At 34.7% G+C, this 22,428-nt stretch overlaps 2 protein-coding genes across 7 annotated transcripts in view; one reads left to right on the forward strand and one right to left on the reverse strand.

Moving 5' to 3' along the window:
* Positions 1 to 1,525, forward strand: part of capu (formin protein cappuccino) — a 44,390-nt gene extending 42,865 nt beyond the window's left edge. For all 4 annotated transcript variants that reach the window (XM_076409630.1, XM_076409632.1, XM_076409629.1 and 1 more), the window contains one exon: positions 1,068 to 1,525. In XM_076409630.1, coding sequence (XP_076265745.1) covers positions 1,068 to 1,200 — 133 coding nt within the window. In that variant the 3' untranslated portion in view covers positions 1,201 to 1,525. The remainder of the gene's footprint in view (positions 1 to 1,067) is intronic.
* Positions 1,526 to 9,989: 8,464 nt separating this feature from the next.
* The window catches only part of ed (hemicentin protein echinoid), a 372,013-nt gene continuing 359,574 nt past the window's right edge, over positions 9,990 to 22,428 (reverse strand). The window contains exons 5-13 of one of the 3 annotated variants that reach the window (XM_076409647.1): positions 18,255 to 18,437; positions 16,788 to 16,969; positions 15,935 to 16,724; positions 14,106 to 14,902; positions 13,853 to 14,042; positions 13,473 to 13,693; positions 13,014 to 13,164; positions 11,871 to 12,034; positions 9,990 to 11,815 (exon numbers count right to left, since the gene is read on the reverse strand). In XM_076409647.1, the coding sequence (XP_076265762.1) occupies positions 11,609 to 11,815; positions 11,871 to 12,034; positions 13,014 to 13,164; positions 13,473 to 13,693; positions 13,853 to 14,042; positions 14,106 to 14,902; positions 15,935 to 16,724; positions 16,788 to 16,969; positions 18,255 to 18,437 (2,885 nt within the window). In that variant the 3' untranslated portion in view covers positions 9,990 to 11,608. Of the gene's footprint in view, positions 11,816 to 11,870; positions 12,035 to 13,013; positions 13,186 to 13,293; positions 13,333 to 13,472; positions 13,694 to 13,852; positions 14,043 to 14,105; positions 14,903 to 15,934; positions 16,725 to 16,787; positions 16,970 to 18,254; positions 18,438 to 22,428 lie in introns of those variants that run through there. The other 2 variants (XM_076409646.1, XM_076409648.1) reach the window with 2 other exon arrangements.

Here is a 22,428-nt window from a genome sequence, read left to right on the forward strand (position 1 = left end):
ATACCCAAACCGAACTCAAAAACAAAAGGCAAAAGCCTTTTAAAAAAAAAGTAGGCTGCCTTAACTTTTCTTCTCGCAACCTAATTAGTAATGATTTCTAGGCAGGGAAACATCTATCCTATGATGATTTTCTAGTCTTGATAAACAATATAACAGGTCATTTAAAAATTTCCCCGGCCTATCATAGTAAAATATATTTTTTCGACAAAATTTACTTTTTTTATTCAACATAATTAACTCCAAGGGTGATGCACTGATTACAGCGAGACCCCCCCCTTTTCTCCTTCAAACGGTCCAATAATGCTATGTAATAATCGCTGTTGATGGTCCTTCCGTTTTCAAGGTAGTAAATGAAAATTATTCAATGCACATCCCAAAATACAGACGTCTTTCCAGCCGACTGTTGCGTTTTCCCACTTTGGAGCGGGTTCATCGTGTGCAGTCCACTCGGATGACTGTGGATTGGACTTCGGAGTGAAAACAAAAACTTGGGTTTATTACACTTAATCATCTTCAAATACTGCTCCGAATCATCAACTAGTGGGTTTTGGTCAAAAGTGAGCTCGCGCGGCACCGACTTTGCACAGAGCTTTCCCATGCCCAAATATTCGTGAATGTTATGATGAACGCGTTCAGTTGATATCTTTAGAGTGTCTGCTGTTTCATTCAACTTCAATGTACGGCCATTCAAAATCATTTTGTGAATTTTTTTAATGTTTTCGTCGGTAACAGCGCCTTTTGGGCGTCCACTGCGTTCACATTCTTCGGTGCTCATTTCACCACGTCTAAACTTATGGATTTAATTCTAGTAGCGACATCTGTGTGCCAGGCCGGGGACTTTTCAATTGATCTATTACATTCAAAAGTTCCCAGGGATTCACCTTTCCCACGTGTATCCAATGTCACTAGTCTCCTCGATATATATCAGTTTAATTACATCATCGAAGGTCTTTCAAGGGGTTGAAATATTAACATATTCAGTCTAACTCTTGAACACGAAACACATAAATACATAGCCTCAACTAATGTCTAAAACAAATTTTGTTAAAAGGAACGTTTTGTTTCAGAGCTCAAGAACTGAAAAGAAAAGAATACCACGACGCCAATGCAACCAAAGAACGAGAGAACGGCCTGAAGGCGAAATTCAAAAAGGCCAAAGCACGACTGAGAGACAAGGAAACTCATGCGAAAGACCCTTAATTCAATCATCGGATTGACCTGATCAAGGAACTCGATTTTAAACGCTGACGGAAAACCGACTTTTATTCCAATTGGAATATAAAAGCCTAAAACATAATCCTAAGCCACGCCAGGACCTGAAGTTAACTAATAATAAGAAACTATCCAAATGCTCATTCGCCATGCAGTTTGAAGATATCGCTTTTGAAAATTCGAATATTTTATATTTGGTTTTAACCCGTTGTGTACCGTTAGTTACATTGTTATATTTTAATACTACGTTGAACATTATTTCGTGTTTATTGTTGTATATATTTATTTTTTATTAAATGAAAATCAACCTTAACTCTTGTTTTTATTGTTTATCTGATATGATTTATCTAGAATTCCCAATAAAACACATTTTAAACATGTCGAATTTACCTTAACTATAGCTCCAGAAGAAAATAGAGGTTTAACTTTATAGGATATTTTGGACAAATGTTTCGCGACGTCCAACATCTAGATGTCATTACTTTGAATTTATTACCTATTTTAATCGCTATGCTAATAGTCGCGAAGGTATTTGATTAGTTCATTTCGGTTCTATGGTACATCTGTTTTTCTTTTGGGTGCCACTTTCAATGTGCCTTACCTATTTTTTTTTTTAATGGCATCTTAAAAACGATATACTTAGTAGAATATTAATTCACAAATTAATTTATTACTACTGTCCAGTTGTACTTGCATTAATATACAAGCAAAGCGTGTTAATAACAGGTCAATAGAAAAGTCCCCAGCCTGACACATAGATGGCGCTGCTAGAATTATATGCATATGTTTTAGTTAGCCCTAACCATCAACTTCTGTTATTGTGAAAAATGGATAAAAAGGAATTTCGCGTGTTGATAAAATATTACGTTTTGAAGGGAAATATACAGTTAAAGGAAATTGCTTGATGCCGAGTCTCCGGACACTGACCCAGGAAAATCAACCATCAAGAATTGGTATGCTAAGTTTAGACGTAACGAAATGAGCACCGAAGACAATGAACACAGTGGACGCCTAAAAGAGGTTGTTATCAACGAAAACATTTAAAAAATCTACAAAATGAAATGAAATGGCTCAATGAAACATGGCTCCATCATTTCACTCCGATGTCCAATCGACAGTCATCCGAGTTGACTGCACACGATGAACCCGCTCCAAAGTGTGGAAAAACGCAACAGTCGGCTGGCAAGGTTGGCATCTGTATTTTTGGATGTGCATGGAATAATTTTCATTGACTACCTTGAAAAAGGAAGGACCATAATAGCGACTATTACATAGGGTTATTGGACCGTTTGAAGGACGAAATCGCCGAAAATCGGCCGCATTTGAAGAAATAGGAAGTGCTGCTTCACCAAGACAATGCACCGTGTCAAAATCCATGAATTGAGCTTCGAATTGCTTCCTCACCCACCGTATTCTCCAGGTCTGGCCCTCAGCGATTTTTCCCTGTCACATCTCAAAATAATGCTCGCTGGGAAGAAATTCTCGTCGAATGAAGAGGTGATCACCAAAACTGAGGCCTATTTTGAAGCAAAGAACAAATCGTACTACAAAAATGGTATCGAAAAGTTGGAGGGTCGCTATAATCAGGGTATCACCCTTGATGAGAATTATGTTGAATAAAAAAAATAATAATTTTGCCAAAAAATGTCTTACTATGGTAGGCCGGGGACTTTTCTATTGACCTGTTATTTTAGTATGTATTTGCCAAACTAAAATAAAACTAATCTACTTAACTTAAAGTTAAAAATACACTTATACACTAAACTAGTTCATGTGGTTTGGTTCGCTTCAATCTCCTGATTTCTTGCGTGTTGTCCAGTAGTTCTATTACTTCCAGGTTGCTGTGATTTACCGACCTTGTTGCATGTTTTAGGGCAAAATATTGGATCACTTCTTGTATCCATTTCATTTCGAGTGTTCGTTGGTTACGTAGCGATAAGCATTGGTAATTAATCGTAGAAATTTATTTTGTGTGCATTGGATTACTACTTGGTTTGATGTGTTAGAGCAACCCCATAGGTCCAAATAGATTGATGGCTTTATGATTGACTGATAAACCAATCTCTTTGATTCTAGATCAAGTTGGGGTATCTGCCGACTAACCAGTACAATTACTTGTCAATTTGACGCAACGCAAAATTAATATGGACATATTTGGAGCTATTAAGCTGTATTTTCCAGTCTCTAGTCCATTGGTGGATCTTGCTGACCGCTACTTGTATTTGTTCTATAACCTTAGACAGAAATTCATTTTTTGCCATTATGACTGGGTCGCCAGCAAATGTTCTAAATACTGATTCTTTTGTTGTTGAGATATCAGCAGTATAGAGCAGATACAGAAATGGTCCGAAGACATAGTGTCTTGTGGAACTCCAGCCGAAATAGGGTCAAGTGTTGAGAATGCCTCTTCATGCGGGACCCTAAATTTTCTTTCGAAAACATATAATTCCAGCAGTCGACAGTAATTCCGCGGTAGCAATTTGCTCATTTTGTAGATTAATTCCAAATGACATACCCGGTTAAAAACTTGTGAGACATCCAGAAATATTGCAGGGCAGTATTTCTTTTCTTCGAATATCTTTTCAACAAACGCTGTTATTATGTGCACTTGATCGATTGCCGAATGGTGATTCCGAAATCCAAACTGGTATTGTAAAATGTACACTGTACTGAAAATCTGGTATTTCTATAAATAGTTTAATGTGTTTTAACAGCAGTTTCTCAAATAACTTTGATGTCACAGGTAGCAGCGAAATAGGTCTGTAAGATCCAACGTGTTCTGCCGGTTTGTCAGGTTTTTTAAGCATAATTATTCGAGCAACCTTAAGATATTCGGGAACATGGTGCAGTCTCAAATAGGCATTGAATATATATGTCCACATGATTATTGGTTTACGTGGCAGTTGCTTTAATAACCCATGTGAAATATCAATTCCAGGAGCCCTTATAGGATTGAGGTTGTTGTCAATATCTGTGGCAACTTCCATGGGAGAATTCAGATTTACAGCTACATTGGGCTGATAAACAGGATTTCTATCTATTGTAGATTCTACATCATTCGGATGAAATACGTTAGCTAAATGTTCTGCGAATAATTCAACTTTTTCATAGTTTCGTCGAACCCATTCATTTTAATCATTTTTAATAGGCGGTTCTATAATAATTGGTTTTTTAAGTCTCTTAAACCTCCAAGTTGCTTTCCATAATAAGTAACCTTTGTCTGCTTCCGGGGTTAATTCACTTACATATTTCTCGAAGCAACTCTGTTTATATTCTTTAATCTTTTGATTTGTCTGATTACTAATTTTATCAAATATTGTTTTGTTTACAGCATTTCTGAACTAGTTTTTTTCCAAATGTTTTCAAATGAAAAAATATTCTTCGTCAGTATATTTTTTTTATAACATCTTTATTAGATACGCTTAGTACAATCTTAATTTACAATTAATTTATTACTACTTTTCCTATGTACTTGGATTAATTAACAAGCAAGACGAGTGCGAGAAAATACATCAGTATGTATTCCTCAATTATAAAATTATAATTATTTATTAATTATCAACTTATAGCTATAGTTTAAACTAATATTACACACTAAATGTTCACACAAGTTCCTATGGTTTTGTTCGTTTCAATCTCCTGACATCCTGCGCGCTGTCCAGCAGTTGTATTGCTTCCACGTTAGTATGATTTAGTAATCTTCTTTCGTGTTTTAAGGTGAAATCCTGCACAACTTCGCAAATCCATTTGATTTCCAGGTCATCGTGCAGTTCTTCATTGGCTACATAGCGATAGGCATTGGTAATCAATCGAAGAACCTTGTTTTGACAGCGCTGTATGACTAACTGATTCGAATTTTTAGTGCAACCCCATATTTGCACCCCATAGGTCCAAATTGGCTTTATATTTGTATTATCAACCTCTTTGATTTTAAATCAAGTTGAGAGTATCTTTCGACTAACCAGTATAGTTGTTTTATTTTGGTTCTAATGTGTTTTGCTTTTTGTCTAACGTGATGCTTCCAATTTAATCTACCGTCAAGATGGATTCCAAGGTATTTTGCTGATTCTGTTTGAGGAATCGGGCATCCATTGAGTGATATAATTAAGTTTTTATTATTTCGCTTTAATGCAAAATTAACGTGGACCGATTTGGAGCTATTAAGTTGAATTTTCCAATCTTTCGTCCATTTGTAGATTTTGTTGACTGCCACTTGCACTTTTTCTATTGCCCATCAGTATATGTTTCTGGAACTTCAAATTGTAGTACTGTATTTGTATTTTTTGAAGTTAGAATGGAATATATCACTTTTGTGATAATTTTTGGTATCCCGTCAGCATTATTTGTAATACCAAATACTGATTGTTTAAATCGAGGATTACAGATAGCAGAAGTTGAGGATTCTCTTTCAAAACATTCTCAAACTACAAAACATTTAGCTGAATCCTTCATTCTACTGTAAAGTTATAAAATAATAATAATATATTGTAAAGAAGATTTCTCTACCTTACCTACTGACAAAATAAATCTTAACTAAAAAGGGTCGCCACCATTATTATTTTCTTGTATTTTTTAATAGCCAGGAAAATAAATTATTAGATATTAAATAAGGGTTTTCCTGTCAGAAAATTTATTTATTAGAAAAATTTAGTATAAATATTGAATATAGTTTATATCACCTATTTACGGTTAATATTTTTTACGAAATTTAACTGCTACGGTGAAAACTTTTCGAATCGATTCATTCTGGAACCTTTCGAATCTAAATTTTGTCTTCAAGATTTTAGGAAAAAAGTTTTGACAATCAAAAGACAAAAATCGAAAGAGTTACCTATCGATAGAACCTATTATTGCCATGAAAACTGTTAAAAGTATTTTACTATTTATCGTTCACAATTTTAATCGTTTTACCCTATTACAGTAACAATATTGAAAAATATCGTTCCAAAATGCTGCTATATTAATATACAACATATTGTTATTTACTATTACGAATCACTGACGATTCGGGACGGGACGGAATTAATAATACACCACTTATGGCCTTGGAACAAAAGAGAAACTTTATTTTGATCCCTGGTAATTTATACCCACTCGATACAAGTCACAGCGCCCTCTACTAACTTTTCTTCGTCCTTTCTATACTGGCTCTTGTATCGAGACAAGTCATATATTTAACACTCCCCTTCAATTTAAATGTACTATATAACTTAACCTAATTAAGACTGTAAACAAATATTACAAAGGTACATTTAAATTGCCAGAACAAAACTATTACATTGTACATACACATTTTCTAACTTAGAACTATTTTATTTCTACATTGGGAGAATTTTAACTTTAATTAATAATTTAATCAGATGAATCTACACAATTATGTAATAAACAAACGTAACAGTCCTACATAAAAACAATTCTCTCTTTGAACAATCATAAAAACTTTGAACAATCATATAAATAGTCGCCAAAACACTGTCCAGTTTACTATCGATTATATAGTTTGTTCTTGAGCTGCCAAACATACACATGTATTTCTCTTCCTAATGAATTTCTTCCATGCCTCCAGGTTGTTTTTATCAAATGGCATGAATCCCTTAAAACTTCCTAGTTGATTACCATACCAGTCTTCATAACTTGCTCCTTCAAGTCCGTTTCCGCCTTACATTAGTCCATGGCCTTCTGGTATCACTGAGGTATCATGACTAAACGGTCACCACTGCAGTTTTCTTAACTTGTTCCTTCAAGTCCACTTCTGCCTTACATGGCCATGGTCTTCTGGTATCACTGAGGTATCATACTAATTGGTCACCACTATCCCAATTTTCTGCTTCTAATATTGTACTCAATTTTGTTTTCTCCAGTTTTCTAACTATCACCTTCACTTATTACTTTCAATTCAAATCATTCACTAACATTATTCTGTTTTATGAGCTTTCTTCTGTTCTTTATCTCTATACTCCAAATCAATTATTAATGGGTGTTCACTTTTGTTTTTTCTTTTCTTTTAACATTCTTCACAGTTCCCTTTGTTTTATTCTTCTTGTCATCTAGACCAGATTCATCATTATCAAATCCTAATATGTTTGTTATTTCTATTATTATCAAAATCATTATCACTCTATTTCCAACTCGAAATCAGAATCTTTTTAATATAACCCAGAACTGTCTAAGTGCTGTTCGTCTTTATCATGTCTTAAATAATTTTGCTTAGGGCTTTCTTCTTCATCTTCGGATAAAGCTTCAGGTTCTTAATCCATTACTTTATTTAAAGTTCTCTTATCATTGACTTGTTGTAATGAAAACATATCTATTGGTGTCTTTTCTGTTGAAATAAGGAGACAATAGGCGACATATAACTCATGGTCATCTAATTTCCTTTCTCTTGCAAAATTATCTGCATCGGTTTACTCACAGATTCTTCTTTGGAATATTATCAGCTCATCTTATATTGGTCTCTCTATATATTTTCTAAACGGTATATCTTGGCTTACCAAATTGGTCTGTTTAGATGTGATTTTGTAACTAACGAAACTTATATGCCTTTTAATCTTCTATATATTCTAATACCCTAGAATTCCTCAAGCAGTCAAATTATATGTTTTTGATGAATCTTTACTCTCTACTATCTTCTCTCTTTCCATTCCAATAAACTATTCTTCTTCATAAAGACTTTCCATTAAATTCACTATTTATTCTTACTGTCTTTTTAATAATGAGCTATCAATGAATATAACGAGATGAACATTATCTCATTTCGTGTTCCAACCTTTAGATGAATTTCTCAATCCATACGATGCTCAATTTAATTTATAGTTTCTTGTTTCAGAATTAAATCCTCCGATTTCGTGTTATAAATATCTAGATCTATTTTTCCATTTATAATATGATGGAGCGTCAATTTCATTTTTCTTTCACTTTGGATCCAGTTGTGTTGAATTGATATTTATATCAAATTCTAATGTTTTCTAACTAAACGCTTCTTCATTTGGGTTCAATAGGTTTTCATTCTACCTGTAATTCTGTTCAACCCCTTGTTCCTAGTTTCCAATACTTCTCTGATCCTTGCAACTTACACATGGTTGACTTTCTAAACTCGTCTACATTCCTAATTGCCACATTGATTACAATGTTTCTTTATCCTACCGATAATTAGGTTGGACCCCATGTTCCTAGTTTTCAATACTTCTCTGGTCCTTGCAACTTACACATGGTTGACTTTCTAAACTCGTCTACATTCCTAATTGCTACATTGATTACAATGTTTTCTTTATCCTACCGATAATTATGTTGGACCCCATGTTACTCGTTTACTAGTGTTTCCCTGACCATTGTAAATTATACACTTGGTTGATTTTCTAAACGTGGATTACTTCATTACTAATTACTACATTGACTACAATGTTTCCTTCTATCCTACTGATAATTCTGTTGGATCCCACGTTACTAGTTTACTAGTGCTTCACTGATCCTTGTATATTATCCACGTGGTTGAACTTCCAAACTCTTAACCACTGCACCACTATTTACTACATTGACTACAATATTTTCTTCCATCCTACTTATAACTCAAGATCACATTTTTCTAGTTTTCTGGTGTTCCTTCTGATGGTCATTGATCTTTGAGTGCTCTAGTGCTCCGAAATGAATTTCCGTCTGTTGCATACAGCCATCTTGTTACTTCCTCTTTCCTTTGTGTATATATAACTATATATATACTATACCGAACCAAACACTTTTTTCCTAATCTCCATTCCCCTGCACTCTCCGTCGTCACCCTACTACTTCTCATTTACACCGAGAATTCTGGGCCCATAACCTATTACGAATCACTGACGATTCGGGACGGGACGGAATTAATACACCACTTATGGCCTTGGAACAAAAGAGAAACTTTATTTTGATCCCTGGTAATTTATACCCACTCGATACAAGTCACAGCGCCCTCTACTAACCTTTCTCCCTCCTTTCTATACTGGCTCTTGTATCGAGACAAGTCATATATTTAACATTTACAAGCAAACTACCAAAAAAGTCGTAAAACTATGTTACTTATACAAATCTATATAAGCCTAAGTTTGGCATACTTTTGTCAAGGTCGCGACTAGGACGACAGAGCCAGACTATAAAAAATCAGTCGAATGAAACTAGTAGAACTGAAAATAACAACTAAAATTACACAACTGAAACACTGTATAGTAAATAGTAATAAAATCTGCGAATAAAAAATTGCGACTGAAACAGTCGATAGTAAAAAGTAGCCAATTATTAAACAATCAATAGTCAATTTCAGTCGAAAGTTCCCAACGCTTGAAAATATCATAAATAAAACTAAACGGGCTCTTTCCAACGCTTATTTTCCAAATTCTCCTGTACAGCTCTAAGGTTTGGATACTGCTACCGTCTGATTATTGTAAGCTCAAAGTATTCTTGATAGAATATTAAGTATTCTTCATGTTTTTCCCAAGGGCTTTATATGAAGTATTTCGATTAAAATTCCATGATGTATGGATATATCGACATACCCTAACAATAATCAATGCACAACCAAGGAATATATCAGGGGATTCAGATTTGCTGTTGTATGTTTATCGAAAGAAGAGTGAACTTCTTTCTCGCACATACTTCTGAAACTTTCAATAAAAAACGCAATAATCAACAATAAAATATTTGCCATAGGTCTTCGAGCCCTAACATAAACATATATAATGGCTATATAATGATGATGTGAAAAAATATTCATTAAGAGTTATTGACAAAGGTAATAAATAAAGTACATGTTTCTTACTCATAGACATTTATTTACAAAAACTAAAAACAGAAGTGCTTACAAGTGTATATTTTCTTATTTACAACATTGAAATTGCGTTTTTTCGAACCTTAATACTAAGCTTACAAATTATGAAATAGTCTTTTGCGTCTTATTTACATTGAAAAATGTACAAAAAAAAACTATGAACTTATATCAAGAAAAAATTAATAAATAACATACTTAAGTAGCACGACAGCTTGCGCACAAATCTTTACATAAAAAAAATGTATTAGTGAGGACAAATATTAATAATAATGAAACGAGACAATTATCAGTCTTTTAAGCATCTTTTAATCAACTGTTAATTTACAAGAGTCAAAAGATAGATGGCGTGTGTTAAAAGAGACTTAAAAGGTCAGAATTCCATCGGTGAGATCAAAATAAAACCCTTCCATATTCCTGGGACAATGAATTTTCTAACATAAAGAACAAATTATATCCTAGATGTACTTGCAAGACAGATGTGTGGACAACATAGTTTTGTCAAATTCTTTTGGCACAATTAAAATATATTTAATTCCTCGATTTATAATTACTATAAAATAGGCACAATAACGTTTGTTTCTCTTTATAATAGATAATAATCAGCTTTGTGAATAGAGGAACGATCCTGTGTAAAATAAGACTGATAACAATTGTATTCGCTTGGTCCTTTCATCAAGCAGGCCGTGATCGATAAATGTATTTAGGATTGTAAATGTAATGGCACGAAAGCACCATTCCTCTATTCAGCGTGGGATCGCAGCGCTTCTGTTTCCATTAACAATCATGACAAACAGAAGGGATGCGATATCAGACCACGAAAAATGCACTTAAATCAAAAACTAAATCTAAAACATACTAACATACGATTTGTACAACGACGTAAACAAATGATAACATGAAATAGAACAACTCATTATTGCAATTCAAATCACATTTAATTGGACAAGTTGAAATCGCGATCGACAGTTGTTTTAAGTACTTCTGGTAGCTTGTTGGGGTCATCTTTATTAGGTCGGCAACATCAAACATTTAACTCTGGCCACACTATTAGTAACAACAAATAGGTTTAAAGTGAATGTGTGTCGAGTATAAACACTCGAACGGAAAATTCAGTTCGGAATTGTGGATGTGAAACATTGTCGCTTAAATATCATGTGTAATGTGGTGGTTAACATCTATATATATATACCGGGAATCATACAATCATGTTCGAGATGAGCACTTTCGTCATCAAAACAAATAATCAATCGCGTGATATGTTTTATGTGGTAATTATTCCATTTTACATCATCATATATAACAGTATCAAGTGTTCTGATATGTGTGTCACTACTAATAGAATAGCTGTGATATGTCAAAATAAAAACAAACCTGGACTGCTGGTTAGGATGAAAATGGGAACCTAAAAATGCTCATCCCTCTTATGATTTCCTGATTATGCGTATACAGTAATATCATTAAAGAATTAACCGAAGATTAACCAGTCCCTCTCCCTTACGGTTCCAGTACATTTTGGATGAGTATTGGATGAAGATGGATGAAGTTACACAAGCAACACTAGCATTTGGTCCAGTGTTCAAACTCAACGTGACGTATACGCTTCTACACGATTATCTCACGGATTACACGACGCGTACGAGAGTTCGGTGTCGAGTATCCGCTCTCCAAGGACTCCTCGTATGCCAGGGACATGTGCTGCGGTGGTGGCGGTGGCTTGTCATCATCCATCTGTTCCATGAATGGATCGGGAAGACCGGGGGTGTCTCGGTAAACGGCAGGCGATTCAAGACGTTTTTTCGCCTTATGGACCTGGGAAAAATTGACGTTGATACCGCATAATGATGTTTTATCGATGACTACATACCTGAGCATAGGGATCCTGAGTCGGTGGGAAGGCAGCGTAGTCGTCGTGGCCACCGTATTGATCGTATACCTGGGAGCCACCATTGGCGGCCATCTTCAATTGCCACAATGAATCCTGGGAATCGACACTGCCATTTCCTGGTACTGCGGTTGTGTATCCTGCATCTAAAAAACAAAAGTAAGTTATAAAACATGAAACAGTACTGCATAAAATTGCTCGTCAATTCTCCTGAGAGGAAATAAGCTTTGGGTCTAAAGATGTGCCAGTAAAAATTTCGAGGAATTATAAATATAAATATATATACAGTTGACGAGAAGAGAACAATATCAATTGATCCAATATTGATGGAGTAATACAAAAATTAGAGGAGAGCTGGACTGAATATATTACTCTTGCAAGATAATATTTTGATGAATAAAGTATGATTTTGCTTAAAAGTTGTTGTTTTGTAAGTTAGAGCTTGGGTCGTGTTGAATTGTATTATATAACAACAGGACTGCTGCAGCTTATCTATAGATCGATAGTCCAACCAGACTGTTCCATTTTTATTTGTACTAATTGAAGTTGTAGAGTGAAAACGTCGCTTGTATAATTTTTATGAAAGTGATAATGAGAATAGATATTCATTAGCTTGGAAAATCACAACCTTTATATGATAAAATTCAAATAATCCCCGAAACACGAGGACAGAGATAATCTAGAACTAAAGATAAACAATATTAATGGTACAAACAAGATATTCAGCGAGTCCAGTGGAGTCTTATATATAGGTATGTGGGTGTTGGAGATCCTAGCATTTGTACGAGTTTATTGGGAGGGAGGTACCATAAGCCATTATAGGGTAAAGTTCCGTTGAGTTAGTAGATATAACGAGAGGGTTGTGAAATGCTATAACATTGATTGAGAGTGAGTATTCAACGAAATGAAACATTTTTATAATTTTAGAAGTTGAGCAGGATATAAATGAATATGGAATCATCAATAATTCAACTTTAATTATAACAAACTTGTTCTAATTTAGTGACACCGAATAAAAACTATTATTATCAAACATACGTGAACGAATTCTTGGGATTATTATACTCTTTAACATGAAAATTGAATATATTGTTGCCATTAAAATGGTACATTTCAAACACTCACCAAGATAATTCCATTCATTTCTCGGTTCACCATAATGCCCATAGCCGTTTTGTGTAGCAGCATAAACGGCCTTCTGGTCCTCCAGAGCAAGCTGGAGGTCAAGGGCTTGATTATCAAGACCGGGGGCATAATATGGTGGAGGGGCCTGGTTCTGGAACAGAGGGGAATTCAACTGTAAAAACAAAAAAAATTATTAGTGTATCCATAACAAAAGGAATTGGTGCGACAAAATAAAATTCAGGATAAGCTGGTACTAAAACGATTTCTGTACAGTACTTACAATTATTGGTCACTGCCTTATTAATGTACCCATATCCTTCTTAGGACCAAGAAATATGGCAAGCGTTAAATAAGGCAAATAGCAGATATTTTAACAGATCACAGATAGTTGTGGTTTAGTGTTAATAACCAGCCCCATAACTCTTTTTACAGAAATACTTCAAATGATTGGCAAATTACCTGTTGTCCATTTCCATTAGCTGGTATGATAGTGGGGCGTACGGAGTCCATTTCCAAATCCTTAGCCTGTTGAGCTTTTTTACCGTGTTGAGCCCTCCTGCATTTACAGAACACAAGAAGCAAACCTGCGCTGATTAGAAACAGCGCGCACGCAACAATAATAACAATCAGTGTTGGTGTGGTCAATGTGGAAGCTTCTCTTAAAGAGTTTGCATATCCCACTGAAAAATAAAAATCGAATTAAAATATATTATACCAATAATAAAATAATTATCTCAAACAATTACTAAGGTGTATAAAAAGCTGTACAATTCTGCTTAATTGAATTCAGTAAGATTGCCGTTAATGAAAATCTACCTGAATAAATCGATTCAACTTACATTCAGCTTCAACAAATTCGCCACAGTGATCTTTATGAGTGCTGAGGCATAGTTTGGCTCGTATTCTTGGACTATATTCATCCATTCCAATGGGTTCATCCACTAGTGATCTTCCCAAGGCATTTCCGAATCCACGGGTCATCATTTTGTCTAGACTTTTTTCTTGGTAAGTTGGAGAAATCCCTGATACCTGAGAAAATTAATTAAAATAATTGAAATGTGTTTCTTTAGGAAAGGTTTTTTGACAACTTACTTGTAAGGGAAGGGTGTCGATGACTTGCCAAGCTGTTACAGGGTGATTATCGTTACTGATGCTTTCAATAATTGCTACAAGAGGGAGACATGTAGCTGGAACATTAATGGTGAGCATATTGGAGGACTTGTCATATGCAACCCTTTGCGGAAGTGGTATGCGATCCACGCCAGTCGTCGTTTTGATTTCCTGGGAATTATCTCCAATTCCTTTGGTGTTCAATGCCTTAACTTTGAACAAGTAGGTTTGGTGTTGTTCTAGATGACTAACGTTGCATGGCACGTTTTGTTGACAGTCTACTTCAGCCCAGTCCGTATTTTTCGATACAGGACCACATCCCTCCACTACATTATTATCTTCGCCCATTATTCTTTTATAGGATACGAAATATTTCGTGTTGTATACACCTCCGTTGAACCCAGGCTCCCAGTCCAATGTCACATATGTAGGACCTGTATATTGGGCGGTGAGTTTGTTGGGCTTCTCTGGTGGACCTTTAGGCTGCAAGCGAATTTTTGTCTCGATTTTTCCCAAATTGTTCACCACCTGACAATTGTACTCCCCATAATCGTGCTTCTTGATGTGAGACACTTTCAAAATGCTGGTGTAGATATCTTCTTCAGCTGTCGTTTGAACCACATAGTGACCCTCCGAGGATGAATGCAATGGACTGAAGTTGTTCCCGAAGAACCACTTGAATTCAGGTTTTGGATAGGCTTGCACTCTGCAGACTACTTCAGCTGTTTCAGATATATCATAGGCTACTTTATTGTATTGGTGTAGAACAATCGGTTCATCTGAAAATAAATATACAATCAGTTATCTAAAGAATACTAGCACAAGTTTCAAAGTCTGGTTAACTTTTGGACCCGAGTAGATGAGAACGAGAGATGAGAGAATGGTTATTGTTTTCGAGTTTGGGCATGATGACAGTACTGTGCTCTTATAACGATTATCAGCTGACGACGTTGCATTACTCATTTGGAAATTGTTTTTATGCTGTGGTTATGCTTCGGAACGTGAAAATGTAGAGGCGCCGTTGTAAAGTCGATTCAAACAGTATTTGTTATGTTTGTGGACGTTATATGCTTAGTAAACGTGGAAAAATAATGACAAATGCACTCAAAGATACGGATTTGCAGTACTTTGGTTTTGCTGTAGTTCGCACTGACACGCCGTAAGTACCATAAGTAAAAATGTATGTATGTAGTATATTTTCTGTTGTCCAATGTATAAAAAGGACAGAAAAATTATGTAGATGATTGTAATTTTGTTCGATGAATGTCGTCGGTACAAATGGAAAAAATAGCGCAGTATAAATATCCTGACGTATCATCATTGTCGAAGCCAGTTCTACGTACTGACCGTGATCAAAAACCGAGTTGCTTGCAGAGTTGCAAGTCACTATATACAGAAATAGAAATAACGTGACTTTACAGTTCTTCAAAAAAATAAAATAACACGTGTTTCTGCAATGATATCAAATAATTATATGAATGGTCCTTGTCCATAGATGGTTTTAAGTACAGTTTGAAATACAATGAGTATCAATGGAAAATTAATTATAATTAATTGTACTTAACTTCGAAACATTAATGGACTATTGGTTGGGATGCAATATGGATTCAAGAAATTTCTGATTTATACCTTTTAATTCAATAAAGGGTCTTTAATGGCCAAAGATAGTAAAATAAAAATTCATTATAATATTGAATATTTCGAAAACTAGAACCAATTAAAAAATATTTGTGTTCACCTCCCCCTTTTGCCTTATAAACAGCTTTTGGTTGCCACGTATAGTTGTGTTATTAAATTGTGTAAAAACTTACGTTCAATTTTTAGATGCATTGTTGATTCTGTTCGTCGAACTTCGTTCTCAAAGCTACAAGTGTAGACTCCTCTATCCGATGGTAATAGCTCGTTCCCATTTGGACGGGCCTTTCCGTTAAATCGCAGTACACTCTGTACGTTGACAGCTCCATTGTTCGATTCGGAATATTCGGTTTTGACTTCGAACATATTAGCGTCGGCAGTCAGTTCGTCGTTATCCTTCAACCACTTAACTATAGGACGGGGTTTCCCTTTGGCACTGCAGGAAATGGAGAAGTTGGGGTCGCCCACTTTCTTGGTTTCCAAAGGCTTCAGTTTGTGCTTGAAAGTTGGTGGCTGGTGAACTTCTAGATCTACTGAGGCCATTTCTCCAGCTCCCAGCTCATTGATTGCCTGGCAGTTGTAGGTTCCCTCGGCGCCCAGATTTGCATTGGCAATGGTGTACTTGCTTCCTGTTGCCAAAATGGTCGTTTGTCCGTCAACACCAACTCGCAACCACCGATATTGAGGAGCGGGCCATCCCGGCGGGGTAGTAGCGCAGGTGAGGGTGACAGCACCGCCTTCGGAAACCACGGGTTTACTGGGTGATACCCTGGCACGTCCTGGTCGATGACGCACTAACAGTGCGACGGAAGCATTCCCTACTCGTTCGGATCTTCGGGCGCCCTGTCCGGAAGGTGTCAAAACGTTCACGGCTCGACATATATATGTTCCTGAATGCTCAGCAGTGACGTGTGACAATCGGAGAGCGTCGCCGCTTTGCCTAAAGTCAGGTTTACCATTCTTCAACTAAAAAAGAAAAAAATAAATTAAATTTCACACAATAATTAAATACGAACACTCAATATTTACCCATTCTATTGTTACCGGATCCGGGTTAGCAGTAACGTTGCATTTGATGTATACGGATTCACCTTCTTCGGCTTCCTTTGTTTTAGCTTCTAAACTTACTATGGGAGCATAGAGAACATCCAAGGTAATGTCTATTTCCCCGACTTTACCCAGTCCATTATCAGCACTGCAGGTATATTTTCCTGTAGACAAATACGACGTGTGAATTGTATATAATTACTAGCTATAAGAAACACATTTTTATTATACTTGCTGGCAACATGTTAGATTCACCGAGACGTTAACAATGTATAGTCTGTCAAATAACACAGACAATAAACATTAAATTTTAAGTTAACGTTGAGTTTTGGTTTACAAGGTTTGTGGGTTTGTAATGTCTAATTATTATCCCAAATGTTTTAAATAATTTTGTAATCGACTTTTAACCGGTCAATTGAAAAGTTCCCGACCTGACACGTAGATGGCGCTACTAGAATTAAATCCATAATTTTTAGTTAGCCCTAAGCCTCAAAAGATGCGTGTATAAATTTGAAAGCTGTTGGATCATTAGTTTGTAAATTATAGCATTTTGAGTGAAGCAACAATTATAGCACTTTGAGTGAAAGTTTGTGAAAAACATTGATAAAAAGGAATTTCGCGTGTTGATAAAATATTGCTTTTTGAAGGGAAAAAATACAATTGAAGCACAAACTTGGCTTGATGACGAGTTTTCGGACACTGCCCCAGGAAAATCAACCATCGAGGATTGGTATGATAAGTTTAGACGTGGTTCAAAATCATTTTGTGGATTTTTTAAATATTTTCGTCGGTAACAACCTCTTTTGGGCGTCCACTGCTTCACCGTCTTCGGTGCTCATTTCACCAAGTCTAAAACTCAGCATATCAATCCTTGATGGTTGATTTTCCTGGGGTAGTGTCTGGAAACTCGGCATCAAGCCAAGTTTTTGCTTCAAGTATATATTTTTCTTTCAAAAAGCAATATTTTATCAACACGCGAAATTTATCTTTTCTTCACCCATTTCTTCACAAGAACAAAAGTTGGCTCACTTAAAATCCACAAACTAATGATCCGACACATAAACGCATCTTTTGAGGGTTAGGGGTAACTAAAAACATATGGATTTAATTCAAGTAGCGCCATCTATGTGTCACGCCGCTGACTTTTTAATTGAACTGTTTAGTACCTGTTACATTAATGTAAATTATTAAACAAATTAAAGTGCCTAAATAAGTGCGTGATTGACAACTAAGCTACGCCACTGCGCTTAAAACTACAAAAAAATTCCGCATGAGAAGTTGATAATTTCAGCTGGAAGCTGAAAAATAATAAAATTAGGAATTGCTGAATAAATATGAATTCCTAATATTAATATTAGCCTCCAGATTATATTCAAAGCTGGAAAAAGATTAAACATGTAATCAAGAGCAACAGGGACATTAAAAAATGTAATTAAACAAATTCCTTACCTGCATCCTGAATGGACACGCGATGAATGACATGATTGTAATTAGCGCTGAAGAACCGTCCGTTTCTCATCCATCTAACTCCGCTGACTTTGGGCTTGGCATCGACCGAGCACTGCAGGGTCGCCTGCGAGTCCCTCTCTACTTTGAGGGGGTTTTCCGGGCCAACCTCCACCCGCGGAAAATCTGCAAACGAGAAATCGGAATTAATTTTCCTTCTTGAGGGCGCAACGTTTGTCTCGCCATTTAATTTTAATTCGCCTTCTTTAATCGAAGAACAGGGTAAGTGTTCAGTTTTGCTTTATGTCAAACGTATAATTAGTTTTTTCCTTGTTTTGTTGTCAGATTTTTTTATGAAATACTACGATATATCTTGAGATTTATAATAGATGGATTTTTATAGATATTTTGAACATCCCGGGCTTTCTGATGGACCATTCAATTCTGGTAAACCTTCAGTTTTGTTTTTTTTTATGTTAGTTTTATATAAAACTAACTACAGTAATATCGAAAAAAGCTTTAAATTACGTTAAATATGGAAAATATAGGTTCAATATAAAGAACTAATATAAGAATTCAAATATCTGGCAGCCATTGTTTACATCTTGAGGGTGTAACTTTCATTGCTATATTGATTGCAACTATTCACTATTATTGTTAAAAAAACTCTCTTGAAAGTCACCAAGCACTGCTTGTAACATTTAGTTAATTGAAAAAGTTCAAATATGAAGTCTGACAGCCTCTAACCCAAAGAAGAATCATAACAAATTAAAAAATCAATCACAAGTAACGTGTTCATTGTATTATTTGAAAAAATTTAGCGTTAAACAAGCAGAAACCTTATAAAGAAATTCTACATGACAGTGTCCGGTCACGTGTTACAATACAGAATATGAAGACTTTAAAGATTATATTAGGTTACAGCATTATGCAACTTGGCTTTAGACAAACTGAAATGCACACTTTGTCGCATTCTGATTCTGTAAGGATTTCTGCAGATACAGTGATTGTTATCATCTTGTGATTATCGGGCAACTGCCAATAAGAATTATATGGTTTGTCTTGAAAGATAATGATAGGAAAAATAGCAAGATATAAATAAATCTTCAAATATTACAAATGTAGCGACGTTGAGGCATGTTGAATTTTACATCGTGGAATAACGGTTAACAAAGTACCCAGAAATATAATCCCAGATGTAGAACACGGGCGGGGTGCCAGCAGCGACAACTGGAACACGGTAACGAATAGCTGGCAACCCCGAGACGTTTGTCTGGGATGTTATTGAAGGGTATTTCGATATTTCAGTAACCGACCATCGTTTGGTTTAGACGTACCACCATCGACTGTCCAAACCCGTCTCCAGGTAACACCGCTGCCATCCGTTTTATGTATTTTGTATTTTCCATATTTTTATATTACTTCAATAAATAACGGTCACATAATGTAAACACCACTGTTTCATTTCGTTTTACCTCCATTCACTGAGCCATATCAATTTACCCTTAACAAGAAATATCAAAAAAAAATTCCCTGTCCCACCAAAAATTGATGCACCTAAACCTTAATAAACTTAATCCACTATAGATCATAAATTTCTTAACGGTTGATCTCAACCATTATTGGAACTTATTCTAGTTGCGAAACAATGGTTAAGCTTTGTTAAACTTGGAATTTTGATGCTTTATTTTAGCTTTAAATGAAATAATTCTGTTTCTAATTAAAAAGTGTGAATATACCTCGATTCCCCTTAAATAAGAAGAGCTCTTGCAGATCTTATTTATATCTTTACACATTGGTCGTTCTAAATTGAACAAATTGCATTTTCAGAATAAGAAGTCATTGATACTTGACAACATAAAAAATACACTAATTATCTTTTTTATTTTTTTTTCACTAAACAGCAAAAATGTTTCTATAAATTTGATGTTAATGTAACTTATTGAACTGTATAGAAAATTTATTATTTATAAATATTATTTCATTAATTAATGCAAATTTTAACTAATACTTTTATTGCGGAACACATTAGAAAGAAAAGGAAAGAACTGGATTTGAAATAAAAGAAAATGTATTGGTTAATTGGAAGAAAACCTCAATTATCCGTACATAATAAGCTACAAGTACAAGACCTTTGTGGGCTTACGTAAGCAAGCAAATGAATGTTCGTGAAAAGCAATAAAAATAAAATATTTTCTTTTCAAAACGAATTGTGTCTTTAGATTATTAGTATTTAACTGAAACAAGCAGCAGTGTTAAATTTAATTGTTAAAAAAAATATATTAAGAGACTAAGTAATGATTGATTATCCTAGAAATATATCCAATCTCTAAGTTTTTCTAAAAACCATTTTCAAGCTACTCCGCAGCGACTGGTAATAATGCATTAAAATAAATAAATATGATTGGAAGGTATATATTTTCTTATATATTATCATTACTTCCTTTATTACATTATCAATTAAATAAACAATATTTTAAAACGAATTTTTCCCATTACTAGCCTTTTTGTAGGTCTATCTATCTACATTTCGGTCTGTCCAATATATATAAATCGTACCGTCTCTCTACTCTCCTATTTTCAATGTAAATATTCGATACGCGTTCTGACATATAATTCTCCCTTTTAACAAACGGACGTCACCTTTGTAAGATATGAAAAAAGCCCATCAGGTGCCGACGTATATTTCGAAAATTATAACCGCGTCAAAATCTTTAAACAGTTTATTAAGTTCCCGAGTTATTTGATCATATCCGATGCTTAGCCACTTTGAAGACTTTCCATTAAGGAAATCTAATTAATTTTATCCGCGACACGAGTGTTTGAAATCGTGTTTGTGTTTGAGAAAATATAATATTCACCCACCAAAATTGTTTTACTTCTTTCGTTAATTTTTGGTGGGATTTAAGAGCAATTTCATTTATTAATATTTGTCATCCCGCTATCAGTTATATATTTATTGCATTATACTATTTTAATGATATATAATTATCTGATAGAATCTCTTGGTGAAAATACAAATTAAAAACTTAGCTGTTCAAGTTGATAGAATGGAATGGAATGCTCAAAATTGCATTTTCGATATTCGTTATTTTTGTAGTTATAAAAAAGAATTGTCGGTTCTGATTTGAATGCTTTAAAAGTGGCGATTTTCATGTCAATAACTCTCAAAGAACTTTGAGAGAGATTAGGGGTGCTGGCCACCGAAAAAAAATATCGATATTTCAATATATTGATATTTAAAAAAATATTGATATATCGGAGAAAAAAAAATATTGAACTATTTTTACAAGTATAAAAAATATCGATCTTTTAAAAAAAATATATAGAGATTTTTATGAAAAAATAAAAATAATGAAATATTAGCTTAAAAAGATGTATATTTTTGTCTAAATATTTTAAAAAATAGTAATAGTAAAAATAGTAAAATATTGATATATTTATAGATCGATTTTTACTGCATCCCTATAGTAGATAATTTTTTTTCAGGCGTTTACATGGGATAGGAACGATCTAAAAGATAGGATATTGACTACAACACGAACAGATTGCAAATTTCACTTTGCACCGTTTCAATATCTAGCTCTCATAGCTTGTCAGCCGAATAAACAATCGTCCTCTGCGACATGTTGTGACTGGCGATGAAAAGTGAATTTGCTAAGATAATCACAAGCTATCGGGGAAAGTTATCAGCTAGTCCAGGAGGGCCATCCACAGCTACACCGAAGTATAATATTGATGGCCATACAGCCTTGCTCTGCATATGGTGGGATCAACAAAGTGTTGTGTATTACGAGCTGCTAAAACCCAATGAAGCTGTTACTGCAAATATCTACCCGCTTCAAATAAAGAAATTGAGGATGATCGATGATTGGAAAGATGAGAAAAGGTCGTAGATAATGCTTTTTTAAATATTTTTATTAATATGCGTTGTACTATTTTTCAAATAAAGGTTTTTTAAAGTGAAAATATGAATAGAGTACATGTAAGAAGCTAATATAAAAAACTAACACTTATATATGAATTTGGATTTCTAATTTTGTCTAATTTTCTAATTTTGGTTACTAGAGTAACCGGGATCATTGGGACCTTGTCGGATTTTGCACTCTTGCCTAAGGACAACCACAAACAAAAAATTTAGGCCATGCCCCAGCGAACCCAAAAAGAAATTTTTCTT

Source organism: Rhynchophorus ferrugineus, unplaced genomic scaffold (genome assembly GCF_030347505.1).
Source record: "Rhynchophorus ferrugineus isolate W39M unplaced genomic scaffold, kcgeb_rfMv2 rfM7, whole genome shotgun sequence".
Taxonomy (NCBI): domain Eukaryota; kingdom Metazoa; phylum Arthropoda; class Insecta; order Coleoptera; family Curculionidae; genus Rhynchophorus; species Rhynchophorus ferrugineus.